Source organism: Emydura macquarii, unplaced genomic scaffold, assembly GCF_026122565.2.
Source record: "Emydura macquarii macquarii isolate MOO-44397 ecotype Brisbane River unplaced genomic scaffold, CSIRO-AGI_Emac_v2 contig_2636, whole genome shotgun sequence".
Lineage (NCBI taxonomy): Eukaryota > Metazoa > Chordata > Testudines > Chelidae > Emydura > Emydura macquarii.
This window is the reverse complement of record NW_027132773.1, coordinates 20,133,220-20,160,875: the sequence shown is the minus strand read 5'-3', so window position 1 is coordinate 20,160,875 and position 27,656 is coordinate 20,133,220. Positions and strand designations below refer to the sequence as shown.

General features: G+C 40.0%; 1 protein-coding gene across 1 annotated transcript in view; it reads right to left on the bottom strand.

The window, feature by feature from the left end:
• Positions 1-27,656, bottom strand: part of CFTR (CF transmembrane conductance regulator) — a 126,993-nt gene that overhangs the window by 18,902 nt on the left and 80,435 nt on the right. Inside the window, exons 21-23 of the mRNA XM_067564253.1 lie at positions 26,788-26,888; positions 11,807-12,049; positions 9,174-9,329 (exon numbers count right to left, since the gene is read on the bottom strand). Of these exons, the coding sequence (XP_067420354.1) occupies positions 9,174-9,329; positions 11,807-12,049; positions 26,788-26,888 (500 nt within the window). The remainder of the gene's footprint in view (positions 1-9,173; positions 9,330-11,806; positions 12,050-26,787; positions 26,889-27,656) is intronic.

Genomic DNA, 27,656 nt, shown 5'->3' with positions numbered 1-27,656 from the left:
CTTCTGTCACTCTAGCTACTGGCTCTTGGGGAAGTGGATTAATTACTTTTGATGGGAGAACCCCTCCTGTCACTGTACTACAATGACGCTACAGTGCATTTTGTAGTTTGAAAAGTGATGACACAGCTGAAATTAAATATTTGTTTAATCTCTTTTTACATTAGAAGGGTGTATTAGATTCTGACATAAATGAAGTGCTGTACTTCAGATGACACTGAGATTGCACAACTATTTCTAATGAGATTAAGCTAATGTGACACCTGCTGTGTAACTTGATACACCTTATTGCCCATAGCAGATAGAATTCACTGTTGATGTCAGTATCTTAGTGGGAAATAGTATAATGGCTGTGCTGCTTCCCCTGTGCACTTTGAACAAATATTAGTTGTAGATAACTTGTAAGACAATTATTTTCTCTTCATCCCTTTTGTCTTCCTATAGGAAATGTTTATTTAAAGGAAACCTATTTTGAAATGAAAGTGATTTACAGCTGTAAAATTTCTCGCAGAAACTGACTTTTAGCCTTAGTGTGTGTGTTAATGCTTCTAAAAAGGAGACACAGATAACACGAGCTAAAATCAGGGATAGAGAGGGGAATACACTGATTTCTCCACATAGTTTGACAAACTAACACAATCATAACCTGACGTGTACCTGGGACTCCAGTACTTGGAGTACCCCAGAAATGAACTACTACATAGTGATGCCTTTGGTCAAATTCCAAAGTGGTTTTGATACGTGTTCAAATGGCCTTAATTAAACGATTTCAGTCATCACAAATGTGTCACTTCTATATAAACTGGTGCAATTCAGGGCTCCAGAAATGAGAAACCAGTGCTGAATCTCATTCTGCTCTCACTGGAGCAGCTTAAATGAGGTTCCTGCACTGCTGGTGAGCATCAAAGAGAATTGTGTCAGGAGGGCACATGGTATAAATACCCTCCCCATGCCCCTGGCTAAGCCTGGTATAACAATGCCCTTCAGCTGAGCTGGGCTTTCAATTCCCTCTTGCTCAGCTGAAATGATGCCCCTTTATCTCATAACTCAGGGCAGCAGGGACCCTTAAAGGAGTCACAATCCTCCTTGCGGTGAGCATATTTGCATCAGAATTAGATTCTTATGACTATTGGGCACTGTGGAGCTAACAGCACTGAGAAAACTGTGTCTGGTATGGCTGCTTTCACACTTCATTTGCCATATATTTAACTAATAAAGTAGCTATTTTAGTCCTGAAGTGGTGAAGAAGTTAACTGAACAAACCAGTTTTTAGAAAACGGACAGCTTCATTACACCTAACTAGCATTCCTTCCCACGTGCAACACACACAGAGTACCATATCTTCTTGCTCTGAAATACTGCTTTTCCTGTAACTGCCACTTTCAAAAACTCTTTGTCTTAAAGTATGGCAATTAAAATTAGTGCATTTTATTCACAAATGAGATGTGGCATTGTCCTGAATTCTGGCAGCCTCCTCTGCAGTTCAGCAAGACGTTTCCTTCTTTCTAGCTCCTTAATATCTATGCAGGTCTCACTTGTGCAAATATTGTGTTAGTGTCACATGTGCAGTTTGGAGTCCAATTATAACGAACAAGTCACTGTAAATGTTAGCTGTTTCAAGTGAACAAATGGCTAGTGAAACCTAGAGAGTTCTGTGCTGGTTACGTGTGTGTCAAGAAAACCTGTCAAATGAGGACCTGGATGTCTCGGGGGCTGGTAATCGATATGGAGCCTTCTGCATCCTGGGCACCAGTTCAAAATCACCCTAGATTAACACTGACAGGCGATGATATGAGCTACAGTTTCTCAGAATTGGCATCCTATAATAGGCAGTGTCAAGGTAAAATAGTGCAGAAATAAAGTAGTAAGTAGATGTCGTGGTGTTGCTGTAACTGACCCCTCTAGAGAACATCTCTGTGTGCGTTCATACAAAAGTCCCCTCTAGATGTCTGGTAGTGTGCTGGGGTGTACCACAGGTTTGGAGTTGCATGCTCTGTAGGTGATTGAAGTGCTAGGCCCTTCACAAGCTACATTGTACTCAGATGTGAGTAATAGAATATTACTTTCCGAGGACTGCTGGAAACCAAAAGGTGCAAATACCCTATCTACAATTACTTAATGACAGTAGAAGATCAACCCAGCAGTTCCTAAACCAGACCCTAGGGGCAGGCCAGTTCACGAATATAAAGGTCAGAATCTTGTTGGGATCCTGGCTGCACTGTTCTCCAGTGCATCCCATGTGCAGCTGCCCCCACACCTTCCTTTTGCAAGCCACTGAGCTGTGGTAATATGCTGCTTCTCTGCCCAGCTCTCTGCTTTCAGTCCCAGTTCTTAAACTGCTTTCTGCCTGGCCTTAGTTCTGCTGCCAGCTCCCAGGCTGCTGCCTTTGGCCTCCTACTGCTGCTGCTCTCACCCAGCCTCTCTCTCGGTCCAGCCTGGTCTCCTCTGATTCTAGATACTTTCTTCTCCTGAACTCAGGGAATTATAGAGCACTCTACTGACGGGATGTTGACTTGGATAACAGCTCCTTACACTGCTTAGATCCTTCCTCCCTACCTCAGTAATGAGCCAGTGGGTTCATTACAACATGAAATTTGAAAATGGGAGGCAATTAAATAGCCATTTGTGCACATAGCTACAGTTATTACCCATGCAGTTACAGGCAGAAATATAGACCTATAACTGCATGCATGTTTTCTAGCAGGAATCTCATGTCACCCGGGCAAAAAGTGTGCCCCTTAGTTAGTAATTACAAGTAGATGCAAAGTGGAATTTATCCCTAAAACGTCTTGCGTAACAATTTCCTATACATCAGAGACAGAAGCAACAACACTTCGTCATCTACACTTCATTCCAAAATATGGTGGGGGAAATATTGTCTATAAGGGATCTCAAGTTCTTTCCAAATTTCCCTCCTCTCCCAACGAAGGCAGACAGATTGGTTTGATTGGCCACAATGAGGGGAACTCCAACCATTTCTTATGGGAGGAGAAGCAAAGCAACCTGCACAGCTCTTGGAGCCCTGATCTCGAGGCCCAAAAAATATCCTTTTGGGGCTTGGACATGAATGAGTTTAACAAGTTCTGCCACGTTTCCTTAAAACTATTTCCTCACCTGTGTGACAGTGTCCCTTGTCACAGGCCAGTGATCATTGCCAGCCAATAGGTTTGTCCTGGCCTGTATGATGTACACTAAATTCATTTTATTAATAAATGGTAAGAGTCCAAGGTTTGCATGTATATTTACATTTATGAAGGGTTATAATCAGAACATAAATTCTTGTATCTTGTGAGTTTTAACTTTGAGACTGGGAAAGAAAAGAGATTTTTTTTCTTGTAAAGTTTGGCATTATTATATATATTGATATTACATGAAATACTAAGTTGGGGAGATATCTCCTAGCATGAAGAATGAACCTTTAAAAATTGCTGATATATCCATTACCAGTACTTGAAAAAAATTTAGGTCAGGAATTAGCTGTCTGAATCAATTACTTGACAAAACATACCTGCACTGCCATTATGGAAAATGGTAACTTGGTGGAAAGAAACTGTGTAAAGTATTGCAAGGCCTATTGAATGATTGACATAATAATCTCTAATTTGGTATATTATTCTTCCAGTTATTTAATGGGGCTCTGCCAATTTGAAGTTCTTTTAAATTCACTCTTCTGATATAGTATCCTTTGGGTGTGTGTGTGTGTGTGTGTGTTTCTTTTACCCTTAAAGATATGCATAAGGTTATTCCTGCTGATGTTTAGATGGGCTAGAGAAGAATACCCCTAAATCCACCACTCCTCCACCCTGCCCTTTCTTTCTCTAGTGAACTGCCTCTTCAGCAGAGCTGGTCAGAACATTTTTGCCAAAGTGAAATTCTAGGAAAATGTTTCATCAGAACATAGTGATTTTGATACAACTTTCATCAGGAATGTTGAGAGCTAGACTCCCACTCTCGATAGCCTGGTGGTTAAACGGTAGAATGTGGAAGATCCAGGTTCCAGGATTTGCTCTTTATGATTCCAAGTGATCTCGGATGAAAATTCTGCTCTGAATCAAGCAAAGCAGGGACTTGAACATGGGTCTACCACATCTCAGGCCAGAGCCCTCTCTCTCTCTCTGTACGCACAAACATTTTGAAGGCTTTAGTTTTCATTCCAATGTGGGACAAAAACAAATTTTGGAACTTTGAAAGTTGCTGCAAAATGGAATAGTCATCATCCGGCCTGCTCTACTTGTCCATTTCACTTCCAGCTTTGCTGCTGCTCCTGGCAAATCCTCACACACACACAGAGGTTTTGGAGTTGAAGAAGAGTATGTTCCATTGTAAAATAATGAAACTGACTACACATAAAGTGCAGTCACCTGAAGAAAGTAAGCTAACAGAAAAATAATTTTTTTCTCTTTCGGTCATCTTAGAGGTTATCATAATTAGAGCAGGTACAACATTTTCAGATGGGAACGTGATTTTTTACATTAAGGGTGTTCCTTTAATCACCATATACAAAGGTCTAAATGTTCTGGTTTCATAGGCATTTATGAATGCTTTCATCGGTTTTAAAATATTTACAACAGAGAACTGGAACATAAAAGCACTGAAAACTGTAGGGCTTTCTGCAAGCTTTTCAGGGCCTGGACCAGCAAGGTGCTGAGCAACCCTTGAAGATACTCATCTCCCATGGATCTTGCTGGGAATAGAAGATGCTAAGTACCTTGCAAGACTGAGCTCTCAGAACAGGAAACAATCTATATGCTGCCCTCAGTAAGCATGCGGCACCTTTCCTGATCTCCATAGGAGTTCTGCACATGGACCTAAGGCAGCAGATGGCCCAGTATATTGTAATGTTGATTTCCCTGGATCCCCTGCAAGATTTCAGACTCTGCAAGACCCTTGCTGTAGGATCTATGGGGAGTTGTACTTTTCAGCTCTCTGCATTTTACAGAGGCAACTTGGAAGCCTGCATAACAGATGTGCCTATGAACTCTGAAAGGAAATGATCTCAGGAATATAAAGAGAGACATGGAAGAAAGTAGGTTAAATACTAAAAAGTCAAACCATCATGTGAGCTAGAAACTGGAAAAAGTCACTTTTCTTTCTTAACTGCTAGGAAATGAAGTGGGGTGGGGGACTACAGGCAAAAGGTATCATCACTTTTCATTAGCTTTCAGTCCCACAGAGTATATTAAACCTATTCTCCATGCTTGATTTCTTTTAATATATATTAGGCATTTAAATCTGTAAAATCGCATGTGATATACCACACTGACAAAAGGCCTGTAATAGGACATCATGAAGATATCTGATGTGATCAAGGCAATATCATAATAAGAGCCACACTCTCTACATATCATGAAATGATGCCGTTCCCATGCTTATGCTCCTTAATGTTGTTCTCAGGCTTCTTTTCATTTTATTCTAAGGTGAAATGGGTCCCAACCCTCACAGTATGCTCAGCCTCAAACTGGCTCAAATTTGGGGGGGCCATTTCTTAATTTAACTTTGTCAAATACCTTGAAGTATAACATCTGAGAATGACAGTGCGCAGAATAGCTTAATTACATTGAAACTGGACATGTCTGTCCAACCTTACTGAACACACAGTCCAGTAAATCTTGTAATGCAGCTGTTGCTGCAGGATGGCCCATAAGACAGCCCAGCATGAGGAGGTGGGTCTCTGTATACTGAGACCGTACTTCAGACAATGTGATCTCTCAAGTTCCTGCTTCACATTAAAGTTTTCAAAATATGTTCTAGAAGGATATAAACCCTCCGGGCAAAAGCCAACCAATAACTGATGAGGGATAAGAAGAAACTTCCCCTCTGGGCAGTTATTCCATAGTGGCCACTGTTTGGTTTCTTGTGCTTTCCACTGTAGCATCTGCTATTGGCCACTGCCAGAGAGAGGGGAAGCCTGATTAGATGGCTCACTGGTGAGAATCTCTGCAGGAACCCTCATCTGTAGAAAGAGCAACCACGGGCACTCATCTGTAGAAAGGCATGCCACAGAGCAACTGAGGTCTTCCATTATCAAACTGTTTTAAGAAATGGCAAAGATGGGGGAGAAGGGAAGGTTGACATGGGGTGATTGGCAGTGTACAAAAAAAATCAACCCTTCCAATGTTTTTACATTGTTCAACAGCCCTCTCCAGGACTTTGAATATCTGTGGGTTGTTGTAGGCCAGATTCCAGGCAGGGGATAAACACCCCCCACCCTCACCCCACCCCAATCTGTGGTGAAGGAGAGAACAAAAGTCTCTTTGTTCTCTTGGTGGCAGAGGCTTTGTGGTGTATGTAACTTCTTTTCCCCAGGAGCAGAGGATGCTAGTGCAGAGATAACTTCACTCTGTGGTTGGGAACTTTGGAGGAGTAATGTGCAGTTTCATGATAAGTACTCAGTGTTTGACTGTGGGGCTTGAGGACAGGAGCCCCAGATGCACATACAGACCTGGTAGGGGCCTGGCAGTTCGGCCCACAGTCCATGCAACCTTATTTAATTGGCTAACGATCATGGTTTTTTTGGCACTAGGTTCTCTTTTAATGTCACATTTAAAGCACTTTAAAACTGGACTAAATGCATAACTTTTAACAACTAGCCCATGTTTTTGGCTAGTGGAAGAGTAGGTTGTACAACTCATGGAATCTGTCTATTGTATTTTGCTAACAGAATCAAGTTTGTTTTTAAAATGGTACTTCTATCATTTACTTGGCTACTGGCACTGAAAGGCTTTTATTAATAATACTTTGCACTGTGATTACTATAACCACTGAGGCTACTTATTGTGCAGTGTACCCACCTTCACTATTACCTTGTCCCCTACCACTGTGTGTCTATAACCCCTATGTTATGTCTTCTAGTCCTAGACTATGAGCTCTCTGGGGCAGGGAATGTCTGTTTTATTTGTTTGTACACAATGAACACCTGACACCTGGTTGGAGCCTGTAAGTGCTACCAAAATATATGGAAAATAAGAATAGTCCCTTTCATCTGCAGATCTTGTGCCTTTTTACAGAGGTGCAAATACTATTATTGTATCTGATAGATAGAGAAACAATGGAACTCAGAGGTTTATGTTACTTTCACAAGCGTCTATAGGTGGGGAAAGCTGGACGTAGGGTCCAGGCCTCCTGATGCTAATTTCCTTGTCCTAACCCCTAGAGAATACCGGGCTCCCAATGCTTAATTTGTGCCAGGGCTTACCAGGGCTCAGCCCCGGCACCACTGCTTGTCACATCAGTTCTGAAAGTAAAAAAAATTGCTTGAGCCCCGGCACCTGCTTCTTTACCAATTAAACACTGTATGCTCCTTTACCTTTTGGTGGGGATGGGAGTGAGGTTTGGGGTGGATGGTAGGGATTTTTTCTTGAGTGGTGGGGAATCATGAAATAAACTGCCATGTACTCTGTTTCTAACACCTTTCTTTGGTGCCTCCTTATCTGTTGCCAATTTAGATGTGCTACCTCAGAGCTGGTGTATTTTTTTAAAATAAATTTGCATACCTTTGCCAACGCTTTGCTCCAGTGGGAGCACATGAGCAGAACTTTGGTTGGCATTCACCTTTTTAATAAGCCCACATATTCCCCTCACCGTGCCGAGGAGCAAGATGGGCCACCAGTTCCTAGGGTCATGGAGATCCCCCTTCTTGGGCAGCAAGGTGAGCACAGCTCACTTGCATGACAGGGGGAGCTCCCCACTCCCCAAGGACTCAGCCCAGACGATGCAGCTTCTCTCTGTGCTGGGGAGATGTAATGTAACTGAAGACTGGGTGATGCTGGCCCTGATTCAATGTCTGGAGGCAGTGAAGCTCCTATGTGGTCCTCAGGAAGAACTATAGCTTCCCCATCCTGCGGGTGGGTGATATTGGAAACACTACCTGTCCTCCACTCAGTGAATCCCCCTTCTGGTGCAGAAGGTTTAGCTGTAACATGACCTACTTTATTTCTCTATCTTCTGATATTATGTATATCTGTCTTACTGGCAAGATTGTAGTCTATTGTCAATTTAATTATACTGCGCCACTCAAATGATTTGCTAAGGATTGAAGATAAATCCTGTATATTAGTGAAAATTCCTGCAGCATAAAGCTTTCAAAACATATAAAAATGTCAATACAACAGGTTCTGAATCAACATTGTTGTGGAGGGCTAAACATTTTCATCAATAACATAAAAAGCATGATGTTTAATCTGTCATAGTTCTTTTCTCCTGTTACAATGAACAATTACTATACTTTATTTTAGTTGTACTGCATAATATTTTATTTTACTCTAGACTGGCAAATAATGTTCATTTCCCAGTCACAGCATATTAATATAACCAGGGGAAGAATGGTGCCAGCCTGGGACTCGGGAGATAGGTTCAATTTCCTGCTCCTCCACCAACTTCCTATGTGACCTTGGTCTAGTTGCTTAGGCCCAGATCCTCAAAGATATTTAGGCTCCTAACTTCAATTGATTTCAAAAGTTAGGAGCCTAAAAAACTTTGGGGATCTGGGTCCTAGTATCTCTCTGCCTCAGCTCACCATCTGCAAAGTGATAGTACTTTCTATCTGATAGGAATGTTGTGAGGATAAATGCATTACAGATTGTGAAAAGCTCAGAAATCATGTTAATGGCTGCCATATAAGTACCATAGATGGATATAAGCTAGCCCGCAATCTAATTGTCAACTAAGCGCAGGCCATTAAAGTGAGAGGAAAACTAACAGCAGCATGACTACTGATTTGTTAAGGGAAATGTGCAAGAACTACCATTCAAATCCATTAACGTGATATAATGGCTTTAAAAGACACTAGGTGACATCACCATGTAAAATCAGATGGTTCCCCTTTTCTGCAAGTGGCACTAATGCATTTTGGATCAACAAGTGAATCACTTCACAGGTGTGGGATGGAAGCAGGCCATGGAGCTGTGATGCTTTCTATTTCCTGTGTGTACTGTACCTCTCTATTTGTCGGAGTCTGCTGTCAACAAAAGTTGCAGTGAGCTGTTGTTGAAAGGCAGCATTCTGCTACAGGAGAGAGCTACATATTGCTCTTTCGTGGTTTTTACTTTTGGTTTTTCAGTCAAAAGCAACTAATGTTAGGCTCAATATAACTGTTTGCCGTTTGCATATGGAAAAATAACTGGGTACGATACTGGGGAAAAGCATACTTAAAACCCTGTCATTTCATTGGTCATTACCTGTGGTATAACTCCAAATGCCTTTCTCCACTCCTGCACAGAGATTGTTTTCCAAGAGACGCCATCAATTTGCATATCTCCTTCCGTATTCAGCAGCCTTAAAAAGGCAAATAGCAAAGTGCTTTTCCCTGACCCACTTCTTCCCAAAAGACCCACCTGCAATGTTAAAATAATTCAAAGTGAATGGAGAATCCTTGCTTAATCTTGCTCATGCATTAATCACAAACCAAAGTAGTAGCACAACTGAAGAACTATCCCATACAGAACTTAGCAGGGTAGGATGTCTATTACCATTGTATTTGGGAAAGGTAAAGGACCTCAGCCGGGGTATGAATCTCTGGGCCAGATTCTGATCTTACTTTTGTATAATCTCATTTAGCTAACCAAGAGGAGAATCTGCCCTTCTGCGTTTAGCCAAAGAACACAAGTTTGCTTATCTGTTAGCCTTATTTATTATCCACCCTCCCCACAGCACTTCTCCTTCCATTTTGTAGTAGATTCCCCTTCAGAAAAGACCTTAAAATTCAAACAAATGAAAACAAGCATGTATTGTATTTCAGCAATGTTGTTAAGATGTTCAATATGCATGTACCTAAAAATAGTGGGCCTAACTCTGATCTTATACTGGGATAACTTGATTGACTTTGCTCCTCATTGAAACTGATGTCAACGAGATCAGACTCTGGCACTATGTTACTGCTGCAATGCATGCTCTGGCTTCTTCATAACAGAGCAGGGCTGACAAAATGCTGTAGATGACACAACATCAATTAAAGAAGGGACTTTGAAATGCATAACCATCAGACTTGTGCAAAACAACCTCTTCCTTATTAGGGCCTGATCCTCCAGGAAGGGCCACAATCCTGGGCCCTTAATTTTTTATAACCGGGTGCACTTCTTTCGGTGGTGTTACACCGCAGCAGGAGGATCTGATATCTTCTAAAAACGGTGGTTGCTATTTAAATAGTTTGCATTTCCTGCTCAGTGGAATTGAAGATTGCCTCCCTTTATCCCCTATGCTTAAAATAAGCAATAGTTGTGGTAACAGTTGGCAAAGGCTGACACACTAATGGCTTTCACTGTAGCATATTTTCTCCCCAGCAATCTGTGGAGAAAATATGCAATCTGAGCCAGGGCTGCTTTGGCAGATGGGAACAAGATAATTTTGGAGAAATGGTGGAAATTCCCTACTGTGTAGGACCCTCTCTGTAATGTGAACAATGCCTCCTCAGGCCTGAGGGAGGAGTGAGGGCTAAACAGCTGCAGCTACCACCAAAATCAAAAGCATTGTAGGTGCTTGGCCTCTCTTAGCAGACTCTTGACTATCTCTCGTGCTTGTTTTTTGTTGTTATCTGCAATAGGAGGCTATTTCAGGTTCAGCTGCAAGGTAAAATACAGTGGTGCACTTACAGTTCATTCAGATTCTAGAGACATTACCAGTTCTGGTGGTGTTCACCATTTCAAATGAAGGGTATCTCTCTGAAACTGGAATGAACTTCCTAGGCACACTGCTGTTTAATTGTTTAATTGCAAGGCAGCTTTCGCCCATGTCTCTACTGCACATACAAAGTCTTTCCTTTTCATTATCCTTTGGCATCAATCAATATTCCAGGAAGTATGTAAAATAAAATTAATTCACCACCCACACTGTAGGTATCCTAGAGAGCACATTTCATCCAGAGGGTCAGTGGTTTAGAGGATGACTCTAAAAGAAATCAGACTCCTGACTTCCAATCTTTGGCTCCTCTGCATGCTCATCTGGTGTAAATCAGTATAGTTCTATTAAAGTCAATGGAGCTATGGCAGCTTACAGAAGCTGGAGATCTGTCTCACTGCGTGGCCTTGGGAATGTTACTTATCCTCTCTATATCTGTTTCCTCAACTATGAAATAGGGCTAAAATTGCCTACATCTTCCTCCATAGGGCCTTGATTCAGGAGAGCACTTGGGTTTAGACACATGCTTTCCTGAAAAGGGATGCTTCCTGAATCTGGGCCCAATGAGTTAGGAAGATGGGTTAAATGTTTGTACAACCCTTTGAAGACCGTACTGGTGCTTTACACATCAGATGCGTGTTTGGAATTCACATTCCTCTGAATAGTAGAGCTCGTGATGCATTACTTTTGGCACACCATCCTTTATTCTTCTGTGCCCTGTTCTGTTTGGGTCAGTCTGCCCGCAAAATCTCTCTATTTGCAAACTTCCCTCCACACAGGGAGGAATACAAATGAAGAAAGCAGCCAAATTCATGTGCAGGAATAGAACTTGGTGAGCTATTATGCAGGTATGTAATTAATACCCTTTATATTCACACCCCAAACAAGTCCTTATCCTACTTCACTGAGGTGTAACCACTCTCAGGATTTCTAGCAGCTCTTTAGCGATTTTGTCCCCTTGTTTTTCTACTCATAGCTAATAACATCACAGCTGAGTTATCAGAAACAAAGGGAAAACCTTGCTCCGTTCTTAGGTGATTTTGATAATTACCCTGTGTGATTCAGTTATTTCATGTTTTTGTTGATTAGAAATCTACCAGAGTCAGCCAACACTTTAGTAATTCAATTGTCTCATAATGGGACTTCTGGGGACAAATTTAACTGAAGTCAGTTCAAACAAGACAAAACAATATCTCACCCTCTGTCCAGGACTTATTGAAAAGGAAATGTTTTCTAATACAGCAACTCCTCCATCAGTATACTTGGCAGTGAGGTCCTTGACAGTCATTTGGCCTCCTGATGGCCAGCGCGTCTCTTCCTTTGCATGCTTGTTTTCAATTATGAGGACCCCTGTAAGCTGGTCATCCTTTGGTGGTTTAATGTATTTTGTTTCTTCTGTTGGCATGTCAATGAATTTAAATATTCGACTTACAGACCGCATCTGAGAACAACAACAGCAACAAAAAAAAAAAACCAGCACTGAAGTTGTTCTGAAAACTTCAGCCAAATAGTAATTCCCTTAGTAAAGCTTTTTTTGTGGTAGGATATAACATGAACTAATGTTTAAAGCAAGGGGACTTTTTGTGGGAAAACCCTGGATTCTGCTTCTGATTGTGCTAGTAGCACTGGGCAAATCTCATGACATGTCTGTGGCTCAGTTTCCTCAACTGTAATTTGATAATACTACTATAATACTAACTATAATACTTAGTACCTCTTCTAAAGCATTTTGAGAATCCTGGATGGGAGTCTATATATAAAAACAGAGTATAATTACTGATACAGTCTCGAAGTCTTAAAGTCCTGCCTCTCCTGCAAGGGGCTCCTGATCTGCAGAGTGACTTCTTTTGACTAATACTGGATCACCTGATGAGACAAGTTTTCCTACACAATGTGGGGAATTTTAAAGCTCCAGGACTCTAACAGCAGATATGACAGAAAGTTCATTAGACATTCACAGGTCTTCATTAAAATCTTTGAGCATTTATATTTACTTGAGAAACAAATATACATTGTACAAATTGGGTGAAAAGTTTTATGTCGTTTAATTTTATGTCTGTAGCTGTACATACTAAGATGAGGGTAATCAAGTCTCATGGTTCAGGGAGCTTAGACAAGTCTGAATTATGCTGGCTGTCAGTGGCTTGGTGAGCTAGCACTACTTCCTGCTTCACAATCCAACCTTAAATTTAAAAATAAATACATCTGCAGTCCTTATGGTTGCAAAGATAATCTTCAAAATGTTAACTAATGGAGGGGTATTTACCTAAATGTGCAAGCAGCTTGAAACTAACTCTGACAGAAATGTTTTTAAGAGGGTGTGAATGCTGGAAGCTACTAACTACAATTTACATGTCAATCTTGTTATCTATTTCACTGCTGGGCAAAGCATGCAAGGAGAGGAAAGATCTTATTTAAAAGATCAGCACAAACTATGAGTGGCATCTCATTTTGGTGACACAAGTGGGCAAAATTTGGGAGAGAACCATCATTAACTTCCTCCAACCTGACCTTGTCTTCAAGAAGACCCCATCCTATGTACTTGACACTACTGTTTGATTTGGTGTATGGAAGTAGAAATGCACCAGCCTGAGGAAGGATGTTGGAACTGGATTCATTACACTGGTCTGGAGAATCTTATATTCTTACTCCCCTGCAGTTTTCCTTTAAATGCTCATGAACAGTTCTAATACTTCAGTTGTTACCCAAATATTTACTGAAATATAATATATTATGTTATAGCAGATGCTGCTAGTGCCTGTTGTATTTAGGTAAGAATTCCAGCTTCTATTGTAATCTCCCCCCGCCCCCCACTTGCTTGTGATTTTCTCACATTCATTTTGAGACTGAAGTAATCCAGCTGGCTTCAGATCAAAAGGTGTGTCGCTCTTTGTAAGGTTTGAGTCAAATATGTTGAGTCATATCTGAGGTACAGTGTGTATGCCTGACAATAATACTTTCCCTATAGACAGGGATCTGAAGTTCTGTGCTTTGAGTAAATGAGAGAGAAAAGTCTGTCTTGGCTATCTTATTTATATCTCACTGAGGTTCAAAATACAGTCCAACTTGAAAGGAAATCTGTTCAGTAGCTTGAATGTGTTATGTACATTTAAAGTTGGCATTTTATTCTTGCATGGAGCTGCCCTATAATTATTTAGGAAACTGCTCTGTAGTACTTTATGATTACTGTATGTGACTTGTTTATTGGGATAATTAGTCTATGACTTTATTGAGATAATTACTGTGTGCATATGTTAGTTTAGTTTAACAGCAGGTTGTTGGGAAATCCCACAGGAACTAAGGACTATTGCAAACCTCTCACTTTCCTCTCCATGTGCAAGGCACATTTCTTTGACCTTGCCTTCTCTAATATAAATTCATAACAGGCACACTAAAAACAAAAAACAAAAAAAACACACGACACTCCATTGCACCCCACATACTTCTCCCTCTGGGGAGAGGATGACAGAAAAACGTGACGTGTAATCATAGTGCACTAAGCAACACTGGAAGGTGCTCAGATACTACAGTGATGAGTGTGGTATAAAAACCTATATAGAATAGAACAAGCAGGAAGATAGAACAATGGCTCCAGATAAAACACTTTGTGGTAAACACTTTCAAGGATGCTAAGAGACACAGCCTGAGCTAATAACTGTGAAGAACCTATTTCCTTGAGGCCAGCCAAGTTCCCTTGAGGCCAGCCAAGTTACAAAGCTTGTTTTGCCAATGCTGGAAATGGACAGATCAAAGGGACAATAAAGAGTTAAAAAGACTCTCTCTCTGACTGGAAGCCAGATGGGGAACACACTAACACCCACTCGGACACTTGCTTCGGAGGTCAGAAGCAGTTAGGCTGTCCTAATCTTCCAGGGGATGGGAAGCATTCAATAAGATAGATATACATATGGATCTTTATTGCTTTTTACAAAGTCCTTTTTGTCTTCTGTTATTCTCTGCTCCTACTGTTAATATTAAACAATACTTTTTGGTTTGAGAAGGCTGTTTTGCGTCACTGAATTTATCATTGATCACGCCTCCCAAAGGGAAGTACTGTAGGTGCTGAATCCAGTCAGACCTGCTGGGTAAGCACAGTGGAAGCCCAGGCCTGGTCTAAGAGTGGGAGAATCCTGGGGTTCCACCCTGAGAAAGGTGAAGGCATGGCTGAGGGCTCAGAGAACCAGAAAAGGGGATATGCACTCTGCGAATCAGAAGAGGGTACAGAGTTGCAGCTAGCTCTATTACTAAAAGAGAAAACCCAAGAGACCCAATAGGTAACATTCCAAAATCTGTTATCCCAGTCAGCAATTTACCTGCTGTTTTTGAATTCCCAAATTTAGAAAAACATAGTAAATGTAACTCTTAATGCAAAAAAAAAAAAAAAAAAAAGTTCACGCATAATATGCTATTTTTAGTCTTGCCTGATAGGTTTTTTTATTGAGATTTTAATAGCATTTCCTCTTTATTTCTCTCTCTAATTTAGCTTGTCTCTCTGAAACTCTTCTCAATATGAGAATTAGTAATACATGTGTGTCCTGTCAACTCCCAGAAAATGGAAAGACTAATTATTTTATTAATTAATCTCAAAATGCCCATATGCTTTTCTACTGTGAAGGGGGAAAGATACCCAGCCCAAAGCAGAAATGTATGGTATTCAGTTGTGATGTTGCAATGTATCAAGCCCTGAAAAACATGCCGTCTGAGGTCACATGGAGTGTGACCAGGAAACATAATGGAATGTTGGTTCAGCAGCTTAATGCTGTGCAGAAAAATCCATTGATCTTCAGTCAGGGTGTGGGTGGCTAGGCAAACCAACTTTTCTCAGGCTTCAAACCCTCTGCTGTCCTAAAATCTTGAGGGCACCCAAGGGATAGCTGCTTAGATTTCCAGTGTGCATCTGGAGCCACTGGTAGTATTGTAAATTGCAGGAATTGAATGTTTCATACTAGTTCATGCTGAACTTGGACTTGAATATGTGCTCCTTCTCATATAGTTTTGTAAAGGGAAAATGTCAAGTTTGACAGATATTCCCTGATTCTATCCCGTTTCAGAGGGCTCCCACTTATTACGTGCATTGGCACCCTGATGCAAATGTGGCGCAAAGGGTCCCGATGATATTTTCACTGTGGTACGAAGGGATGCATCTTAGTACATAAGTTCTTAGAAGTCTGTTTCTGTCTGGGGTCCTCCTCGGGTACTTTGCCCTAATGTCCATTCTTGTGTTTCACTCTATGCCATGTAACATGGGGAAGTGTACAGCATGTGTTTTTTCAGCCCTTCCTTAGATCTGCATTTCTGCTTGACCAACACAAAACTTCCTGTAATGATCTTTTGCTTATTTCAGTGCACAAATGTCTTTCATGGATTTTAGCAAATATCTTCGTTATCATTTCAGAAGAGATCAACACTCTACATTGCAAAGTTTGTGCAGCATCACTTGGGACATATTATGCAAATAATTTAATGAATTTATTGCAAATAATCTTGTGCATAACTCTAAAATTCATCTTAAAGAAATATGATGTGCTATTGTGCTGATGAAAGGTGTTGACTTGATAATCCTGTTAAATGAAGTTGCCTGTTTACAGGCAACAGTAGGGCAAGCATCAATCCTGATATGGGAGGGTAAGGAGAAACTTGCTGTAGAGATAACAGGTCTGTTTCTTTCTCTGTGTCCCATGAATCTCTGGACAGCTCTGAGTCTGCCAGTTAGTGCAAAGCATGATGGTGAACGTGTGAGGTGTGAACTGGAATTCAGATACACCAAACATCCATTAAATGGGAGCAGCTTTTGAATCCAGATCAACTCAGTAAAGATTAACCTGGCAACCTACAGGGTAAAGGGTCATAAACAATTAAATGAAACTTTCAGTCCCTGATAATTGGTAATGTAATAACATCAAGAATGAGGCTCCCTTTCTAGAAAGACACATTTATTAAATTAAGTTCCAGCCTTGTGGTGTCTAAAAGGAAGAGTCTTCTAATTTTAGAATACTCAGCAAAATCTCCCTCATGCTGCTCTGTCTCTTCAAGCATAATGTACAATTAAATGTCCCATGCAATTCTTAGACCTCCCCCTTCTTTTCGTCCAAGAGCATCATTACAGATGCGGAGTGCAGTTCAGTGTCATCATTCATTCCTGTCCATGGCTTGTTCCTCCATTAAGCCCAGCCTGGACATGTCCCTGCATATGATGTCCTGCCATCTAGCCAGGGGTCAGTCCCTAAGTCAGACTGACTTTAGTTGTGTTTGCATTATTTTCTTTAGCTTCCGTTTGTCTTCTGTGATGCCCCGCCATTGTAATCTACATTGTAAGCAGCTGAGCTGCTAAAAGATGCTGGGACAAGTGCTATCAAAGCATTAGGAAAATAGACACAAGAAGATATGGGAGCAAGAAGAGGTACCGGATGACTGGTTTAAGGCAACAGTTGTACCAATCCTGAAGAAAGGAGATCTTGCCAAAGTGACTAATTACAGAGACGTACATTTATTGTAAGTCCTGGGGAAAAAACATGACAAAAGATAGATTAAAGCCAGTTTTAGAGGAAGTTGTAGGCGAGGAGCAGCGCACCTTTAGACCAGGCCAGAGCTGCACTAATCAGATATCCATGCTCTGACAGTTGATTGAGCGGATGAGGGGAGAAGCAAGAGGGGGATTAAAAATGTTTGCTGTTTTCAGTGACTTCTTGAAGGTATTTGATTTGATTTGGAGAGAAGTATTTGAAAAGTAGCAGAATCATATGGAGTTCTCGAAAAGATAACTGCAATTATAAAAGAAAGGTGTGAAGAAACCTGCAGTGTAGTCAAAATTGGTAGAAAATTGAGCAACTGGTTCAAATCGAAGTTTGGTGTTAGACAAGAGGGCATAGAATCACTGTTGCTTTTCATCATGTTCTTAAACTGGACATTAAGAAGTTAGATGGGTTGGAGGCTGTGACATTGGATGATCTATGGTTAAACTCCTTTGTTTATGCAGATGACGTGATACAGCTGGCAGACACATTTGAATTAATATTGATATTCTTCACTGCCTTAGACAACTGATGTACTTGACTTGGATTTACAGTAAATGCCAAGACAACCAAGTGGTTGCATCTTGGAAAAAGTAGAATAAAGTGTCAAAATGCAGCAGTGGTGAAGTCAGAATCTTATGTGCTGTTAGGAAGTTTGATCAGTGCCAATGGTTCCAGCAAGGATGAGGTTAAAAGGAGATGTGCCTTAGCCACGAGTGCTGCGCAGAAATTAATGAAATTATGTACTGATAAAAACGTAATATTCAGTACCAAAATGAAAATGTATCAAACTAGTGTACTAATAATATTGCTCTCTATGTTCTGGAAGCAGCTGCATTAAATGCAACAGACATCAGAAGCCTGGAGGCATTAGAGATGAGTGTTCTTTGAAAGGTGGCAGTTGTAAAGTGGAATGATTCAAAGACCAATAAAGTTAGGAGACTAGGATGTCAAATAGGTATTGGATTAGCAACAATCAAAAATATCTCTCCCATTAACAAAAATACAACAATAAAACATTCAAATTTAAATCCAATATTTTGCCATAGGAAAAATAATTAACAGAATCCTCATACTAACTTAGGAAGGGTTCATATATATATATATATTACTCACATGGATTTTCCTGAGGACACCTATTCACAACTCTCACATACACAGCACAGTCCTCTTCCACTTCAGTTATAGGAGTTAATTGGTGGTGGAAAGCATGTATTATCCTCTATGTGGACTAGCCCAGAAAGGGAGATATGACACGTTTTCCACTGTATCACACAATGATTTCAGTGTTTCAGGAATCCTGGTTCAGGGAGTAGAGTGTGATGCAGTGGTCAGCGACAGCAGAAACAAGCCCTTAATTTGGGACATCCCTCTTGAAAAGCAAAATGAATTAAACTTGGCTCTGTCTTTCGTAGTGCAGGGTGGAATTTTCCAGCCAAAACTCTTTTAGGCAAAACATACAGATTTGGCCACACCAAAACATTCTGCAAATTTGTGTTGATTTCACCAGACTGTACATTGAGGGAGGGCAGGACTCAGAAGAAATCAAAATATTTAGTTTTGACATTTTTGAAACAGAACATTTTGATTTATTTTAGTTTCAAAATTTCCTTGAATTTTATTTCAAACAAATCCAAAAATGTTTAAAATGGCCAAAATTGAAATAAAATATTTTAATTTTTTTGAGATCAAACACTTCATTAGACCCAAAACAATTTTTTTTAACTTTATGATTCACCAAAAATTTTGAAAAACCTTTATTTACAGTCAAACCTGAAATGGATTTTTTTTATTTTTCAAAATTTTCCAACAAACTGAAAAAATCCATTATTCATCCTGCTCCAGTCTTATGTACTATGTCTAGTTTTGCATTGTGCAACCTCTCTGTTACCTAATCTATGAAATAGGTGAGTTATAGTTGCCTTCCCCTGCTAAGGCATATGAGGGCTTGGATAATAAAGGCTGTGATATGCACAGAAATATTCAATGGAAAAACTGGGATTAGTGCCTTGTACCATACTGCACATTTCCCTAGTCTGTAGGGTGCTTTGGGAGATTGGGAGGAGGGGAGAGATGGAGTAGTTCTCTCCCTTTCCTTGAGAGGTGGGAAGTCATGATGCAGCCTGCCAAATAGGATTGATGTGAGATTAGCTGAAGTTAGTCCTGCTTTGAGCAGGGGGTTGGACAAGAAGACCTCCTGAGGTCCCTTCTAAACCTAATCTTCTATGGTTCTATGAGATACATGACACTTGGCAGGTTTTATCTAGACTTTTAAGTAGAATTTGGTTCAACAGATAGCTCCTCATAATATAGAAAATAAGGTGATGGACCAATTTTTTCTTTAACCATGCCTAAATGCCTAGATTACTCTTTTGAAAAGTATCATTTTAGCAGTGTCTTCACCTATTTCCTCCGACTTTTCATGGGGAAAAAAAATTTTTTTTTTTTTTTTTTTTTTTTTTTTTTTTAAGATTAAGGTGAATTATGACAACACTGCTGACCTTGAGATCTGATAACTCAGTGCATGGTCTTCTTGGCTAGTGAAACAATTAAGAGTATCTGAGTTTCCTATTAACCTAAGACGCCGAATAACCCTTTTGAGACTTTGAGAGCAGAGTTTGTAACACAAAAAAACCACATACAACCAAGAAATGAACATTCAATCGAATGGTTATGTTTAATATTTACAGCATAGATTTAGTGAAGTGAAAGTGAGCTCTGCACCAACTCAGAAAAGATAAATGATGACTTTGCCATGCTCCAGGGAACTACATGTTAGCTGAAGAGCATGAGTGATACCGATGCAGGGGTGTGATGATATCAATAAACAAACTGTTTTGCACTTTTCTGGTGATTTTTCTCTCTTATTGTCTCTGGACAATACTTGAAAATCAAGTGTTCCTAATTCTTCTGCCCACAATGCTATGGGGAATTCTTTATTAAGATCACATCCTATGATGAAAGCCAATTTACAGATTGAAGGAGTTCCTTCAGGGAAAACTAAAGAGAGGCCAATAGTAATTATCCATTGGGTTCTATAGCATTATCTTTCACTAGAATCTTAATAATTTCTTCCTTTCGCAGATCAAGAATGATGTTGATAAATTGGAGCAGGTTCAGAGAAGACCCATGAGAATGATTAAAGGACAGGAAAACATGCCTTATAATGATAGATTGAATTTCACTACCTTCCATTTCCAGTCATTGAATCATGTTATACCTCTCTGTGCTAGAATGAAGAGCCCATTATCAAATATTTGTTCCCCATATAGATATTTATAGACTGTAATCATGTCAGACTTTAGCCTTCTCTTTGTTAAGCTAAATAGACTCAAGGAACTCAGACTGAAAATAAGGCATACATTTTTAAAAGTGAGGCTGATTAACCATGGAACAATTTCCCAAGGCTTGTGGTGGATTTGCCATCACTGACCATTTTAAAATCAAAATTGGATATTTTTTTAAAAAAGATATGCTCTAGTTAAAAAAAGTGTTTCTCAACTTTTTAAGTAAAATTTTAATAAATATCCCAACACTCAACTTTCCACAGGATTTTATACTTACAGACTAATGTGAGTCATGTGTTGGAAGAAGGGCTGAGTACATAAGGCCGTGATATGACTGTCAGATCGTATGGGTAGGTTTACCACCGTTATACCAGGGGTGCACAACTCAAGTAAGTACCTGGGCTAGAGATGATGTTGGTCAAAGCTAGGAGGCTTTGAACATCATGCCAATGCTGGGGATTATAAAGGGCTGCGCCAAATTTTTTGCCACAGATTTCAAAGGAAGAAGGGGTGAGAGAGAGACAGGGAAGGGGGGCGAGAGAGAGAGAGAGAGGAAAAGAGGGTAACTGGTAAAATCTGGGGCTGTCATAATTGTCAATTTCACTGCTCAGCTAGAGCAGTGAAATTGACAAGTTTTCTGGGCAGTGGGCCTTGAGCCAGGGAGGGGCCTGCCACCTGGGCAAGTTGCAGGCGGCTGCTGCCTGGCTGCCAGCCCCAATCCAAGCTGGGGCAAAGGAGGCTTCCGCGCCAGCTGGGGCCCAGGGATGTGGGCAGGCGGCTGCTGCCCGTCTTCAAGCTGGAGCACTGGGACCCAGCAGGAAGCGGGGGGCTGATGCCTGCCTTCCCCAGAAGTCGGCAGCTGCCATCCACCTTCCCTTCACTCTGTTTTTCCCTGGGTACCCCCTGCCTGTGTCTCACGTACCCCCAGGGGTACGCATACCACAGGTTGAGAAACTATGGTTTAAAAGGAGTTATTTTGGGGAAGTTTTGTGGCCTGTGTTTTACAGGAAGTCAGACCAGATGATCACAGTGGTCCCTTCTGGCCTTGGAATCTGTGAGGAAGATGATTCATAATTTTCTACTTTAATCCTTCATTAACATACAGGCTGGCACAATGTGACACTTTGCAAGTGGGTTATAAATATCTCACTTGGGAGTGTTTTAATATTTCCTTATGGAAGTGATCTTAGCATGCAACGGTAACTGAATGACAATTTATAGTTTCCTAATAGAAGAAATTGCCACTTTCCAATTCAAGCACTGCTACTTCAAGATACGAACAAGTGAAGGAGGAGGTTGTAAAGCATTACATCATTCCTCCGGGACTAGCCCAGGCCTTATCTGAAGCACTCATTTTCTGATTCCTTGTGGAGGAAAAAACAAAAATCAGCTCAATTAAAAATATCACGGGAATGGCTGGTGGGATAAGAAAAAGAGCCAAAACCCGGTAAAAAGATATTGGCAGAAATGACCAAAGTCAGGAGAGAAACCTAATTAACTGATATTAATAAATGAAACAATAGAAGGATATTAGGTTGACCAACTGTTATAAAAAATGGTAAAGCAGATAAAGCCTTGAGATACTGTAAAAAGAATTGCATAAGCAGCTGAAGCCAAGCACAGTCAGCTGGAACTTACGATCTTTTATTGGAATAGCTGGGAAAACACCCCCAGGAGAAATATTAAAAACCTACTTGGAAACCATCAGGTTGGCCCAACCTAGATGTTAGTGTTGCTGAAAGATTAAATGAGATTGTGGAGAAGCAGATGAGAACACCAGTTAAAATTCTAGCCAATGGTAATGCCATAGATTCCAGTGGCTATCTACAAACTAGGGTATTAATGAATAGTACCCATGTCCTTATTATAGAGCTTTATTGACTGATTACACCTTCTTGTTCTTATTATTCAGAATATGAATTGACTAAAGAGGAAAGACCCATAGTGGTGTTGTCAGCTGTACCTTATCTGTGGACAGTCTAATATTTAATAAGCTGTTGAGCAGCGAAGAACAAACAGGTAAGCTCCATGAGCATTCCAAAAAAAGTTCGGATGAGTGGCAAAAGTGTCTAGACTCTGAGCAATCACCATAAATAGAGGAATTTAAAGGAGCAGTGTATTGAGGAAAGAGAAAGATTATCTTGGATTTCTTCAAATATGAAAGCTATGCAATGTGTTCAGCCCTATGTAAGAGCTACATTTCTATCTAAAGCAAACCATTCCTTTCTGGAAGAGAAGGTACAGGGATCTGAACAGTAGTCGCCTCATAAGACTGTGGATGAGAGAATTACATGGGAGAAAGGGGGGTGGGGCAAATGTGCAGTGAGAAAATGTATTAAGAATGGAAGCGAAACATCATGGGAGAGATTATCTATTCCCCAAGAATAGATATTCTGCTCTTGAAGAAGAGAAGGACAGGAGAGGACTGACAATTAGCCAAAGGAGCACAACAGAACTGATCAAGCAGCAAGCACTGAAAAGAGCCACCGGTAAGAAAAAGAAAAGAAATTTTTATCAATAGAGAGGACCCTGGTCTGAGACATCTGTGCTCTAGAAAAGAGAGAGATTGGTATGCTGCTTCTTCTGTGCTAAGACTAATATTGTCATAATAAGGGTGCTAAATAATCTGAATAATTATGAGGAATTCCCATAGTTTCCTATATAGAAACTAGCAACATCACTGGGATTGTTAATGTTATGAACTACTTCAAGAATCTTGTTAAGAAAACTGAAGTTGGGGCTGATGTATCACAGATTCTTCACTTATGCCTGGCAATTTGGAAAAAAAGATTGATAGTTGAGACCAACCTAGGTTGCACCAGTGTTATAGAAAGGAGGGTTTGGGATTCACAGAACAAACTTCTTTGCCTTGTTACTGTTCTCTCTTTGCCTCCAGTGCAGCATCAGTTTTACCTTCGTAGCTCTCAAAATCTCAGTGTAAGTGGTCCAGTTTAGAACTGGTCAAAATTTTCAACAAAATGTTTCATAAGAATGGCCATATTGGACCATAGATCCATCTAGCCCAGTATCCTGTCTTCTGACAGTGGCCAATGCCAGATAATTCAGAAGGAGTGAACAGAACAGGACAATTTCGAATGATTCATCCCCTATTTGTCCAGTCCTAACTTCTGGCAATTGGAGGTGTAGGGACACCTGGGGCATGGGGTTGTGTTCCTGATGATCCTGGCTAATAGCCATTGATGGACCTATCCTCCATGAACTTATCTAATTTTTTTAACTCAATTCTACTTTTGGCCTTCACAACATCCCCTGGCAACGAGTTCTACAGGTTACTGAAAATTCAGTTTTTCAGTGGAAGGGGGGATGGGACAACTTAAAATTTTGACCTGCTCTATCTAGTTCATGTGTTGACTGATGCATTCCCACAGGAAAAATTCAAAAAATCTGAAGTTAAGAACAATTTTTTAAAAAGAAAATGAAAAATCAGACCCAACTCTAACACTGACACTGCTTTTGCTTTTAAAAATTGCCCCAAGTCTAAGTGTAGGGAATGTATTTTTCCAGTGGTTCCTCCTTAATTCTTCTTCACAGTTGTGTGCACTGTTGACTCATGTTAAAACATGCTCATCTGACTTTTTCCCCCGTTCTGCCACCTCCCTTCCACCATCCGTCTGTTTGTTTCATCCACTTTTTCCATCTTTCCATTAATCAAGACCCTGATCCTGAAAAGAATCTTTGTGCACCGATTTCAGTGGGATGAAGTTAACACAAAGTTAAGCATGTGTGCATCTTTGCAGGCTCTGGGAACAAGACTATGAGCTCTCTGGGGCCAAGACTTTTTACTAACTATTTGTATAACCCCTAAAATAGCAGGGACATGATACCTGGTTGGAAGCTCTAAATACTACACAAAATTAAGAACAATAAATACACATCATTATATGCAGTACAATGTAAAATTCCCTTGAATCTTATTTTTCCTTGCCTGCTAGGAGAGAGAGAAAGAAAGAGTGCTTGACAGAGAAGAATCCTGAAAGTGAGATCTATTAGCCTGAGGGATAATCCCTTCAGAGAAGCTGTAGAAGTCCTTTCAGTTGGCACATCTAAAGCTATGGACAAAGGCATGAGAAATCATAGGGTTGGGAGCAATCCTTCACTAGAAGAGGCATGGCGTAGATGGCCTAGCAGGCCCTTTTCCATCTCTGATTTGATAATAGATGCACCACAGAAGAACGAATATCACAGAGATAGCAAATGTTTCAGAAGAAAAAAAGAACTATTTATGTGCATGGGGAAGTGGTCATAGACTTCTGCAAAGAACATGAGGATTTGTTTTTGCTATTGCCTGGCTGCTATTACCAGCCAATGTTTTTACAGCAATATGTGGTTAAAAATAGTAAGGAAGCATTCTCTCTTTATTACTAACATGCTACTATGTCAAACGTTTTTTGTAGGCCAGCATAGACACTAATGCTCCCTTTGTGAAATATCAGCTCTATCTTCTGTTTGTAATAACAACACTGATTAGGGTGTAGTGTGTGAAGACGCCTTTTGTACAGATTTTGTTTCCGTATAGAAGAGCTTCACTGTGTCTCTTGGAGTTAAAAAGATGTTTACAGATAGGACAGGGTATGGATACAATAGAAATCTTTTTGAGCAATTGCCACTGTCACATTCATGCCTTAACATAAAACAAGGGGATGTTTTTGCTTAGCACCAGCCCAAAGTGTTGCCTTTTTACACACCTTACTGTTATGGTAAACAAGCTGTTGCCACAGAGGTTGTATCAATATTATTAAGAGTTCTGAAGGCAACAATATTCTTACTTTAACTGGTTTCACAAGGTCCTTGTGCAGAAAGAATACATATCTTTCAAGGAGATGTGCTGTTCTGACATAGCAGAAGAGCAGAATTATCATAGTCATTGGTGGATGTGGAAAAATATACACTTGTACAGGTACATCTTTCTAGATGACCACAAATTATCAATGTTGCAGAGGAACTAGATGTTGGATATGGTTAATTCCTAGCTTTTTGGTTGTTAAAACTAGCTTCAGAATGGGGGTAGCTGAAATGACTTGTTAAAAATAACAAACTGGCAAATCTTTATCCCCAACACCAACCACTCCCATACTTTTTTAAAAACAACTGAAGACAAATGAGCCAAGATTTGGTGACCTACTAGAAGACCTACTCAAGACCCACCTGTTTCCCAGACTCTTGCTGAAATGGATGAACTGATCAAAGGGTTGGAGAATGTGGGTCTACGTAATGTTGTTGGAGGGCTTTCTTTAATAAGATACTATTTGTGTGATTGTTGTTTACGTGCCTCTTTGTGGCAGTGTTAAAGTAATTTACTTTACTTTACGGGTTGTTTTAAAGTAAATAATGTAGTGCACATAGTTCAAAGCAGATACAATTAATACAGATTTAAATGAATCAATCCAACAGTCGGATAACTTTCCTACTTCCTTTTCACTCTTCTAAGTTTATAGTCAGTTTATTCTTTCATGAGTTTTCAGCCTACTTTTTCAGCTTCAAAAGTTTACTCCAAATATTAACTGCCCACTTCACCTTGAACGGTATCTTACAACTTTTGTATTCATTCCTTTATGCCAAACTGTCTGCTCTACCTTGTATTGAGCTGTGACACTGAATACTATTCCCAGATCTGAAGAAGAGCTCTATATAAGCTCAAAAGCTTGTCTCTTTCACCAACAGAAGTTTGTCCAATAAAAGATATTCCCTCACGCACCTTGTCTCTCAAAAAGTGTAGATAGTTGTGAGTCAACATGATGTCAGACATTATACTCCTCACAAAAAAGCCCCAAAACCAAGCCTAAATAATTAAATTAAAAACAAAAATTACTCTGAAACAAATCGACCTTAAAAAGAAGTAAACTAATCAAAATAAAAAATAAAACCCCTATCCAAAGTTTTTACAGGCAAAAGGAAGAAGTGCCAGACACTCCATGAAGTTCACTGGGGCCATCACAATTGCTATTAATTTTATGTGGAAGGAGCGCGAATGCTCCACGGATGGGTGGCATTATAAATCCCTAAAATAGACTGAGTACTAAGCACTGGATAAACCCCCGGTCTTTGAAAAACAAATCCAAACCTTTTTGGCCTTCTCTCATCACTACTTCAAATCTGCGGGGCTTTGTTTTTTAAAGTTTCGCATGAAATTATTTGCTGTCCCCAAATGTAATCCCAGTGGATTTAATCACAGAATCACCACACAAATCAGTCTCTGTAGTGAAAAAGTGTGACTGTTACTGGCAGAACTGTGAATGGAGGTTTTTGATGTATCTGCCTTGCAGCAAAATCATTCAAAAACAAACCAGTAAACAATAAGACAAGACAATTCTTCTGAAAAGTAGTAATAATAATAATAGTAAGGTGTTTTCTATACTTACCAGACTGTCCACATCTATGCTTGAGTTTACCGCCCATTGTAAGGTGCCCATGATATTCATGGCTAAAGTTAGAACAATGCCAGCAGTGCCTTCACCGTCACCTATAGGTGGAAAAAAACCACCAACTATAAACATGATTACATGCAAATAAAAAGCCAATAACTGTCAGAGAAAATGGGTATGTATAGCTTAAAAATGTGAATGTCGAGTAAAAGTGTTTCGCTTTTATTGCTGCTGTTCAGATAGGAAGCACATTTTAGTGATTAAAGCAAAGGATTCTGGGTGCCACTCCTGGCATTGATACTAGACTTGCTCTGGATCTGCTCTTGTTTTGATGGACGTTAATGGGGAATTTTAGCACTGACTTAAATTGGGAAAAGGTTTATGCCCTAAGTGACCTTGATTACATGCCCTCAAATTTCTAGTCTCCATGAATCTATAAAATGCCTCGTCTGTCAAACCTAGATGTCAAAAGACTTAATTACGGAGAGGCTTATGACTAGAGTTCCATTTTAACATTACCACTGCCAAAATAATTCAAACTGTGTAGTCCATAAAATGAAGGTTGAGTTTTTATCTGTTGGCCAAATTAGGAATGAATTTTTCTTACTATTTACTGAAAGTTGGTGGTGTGACTTTTTGTGGGTTGTTTGTTTGACTGCCTTGAGTATAAGTAGAGTTTTTCTGACTCTTAGCAAATTCACACAGGCTGTCATGAATATTATAATCCCTACATGGTTCTGTTTTGAATCTGACATGCTATTGAATACAGGGCTTAAAATGTCAAATTGGATATAAGTTTATGATTATACTACAGCTACCTTCCTCTGGTTTGTCCATTGCCTCAACAAACAACCTCCTGTTCATTT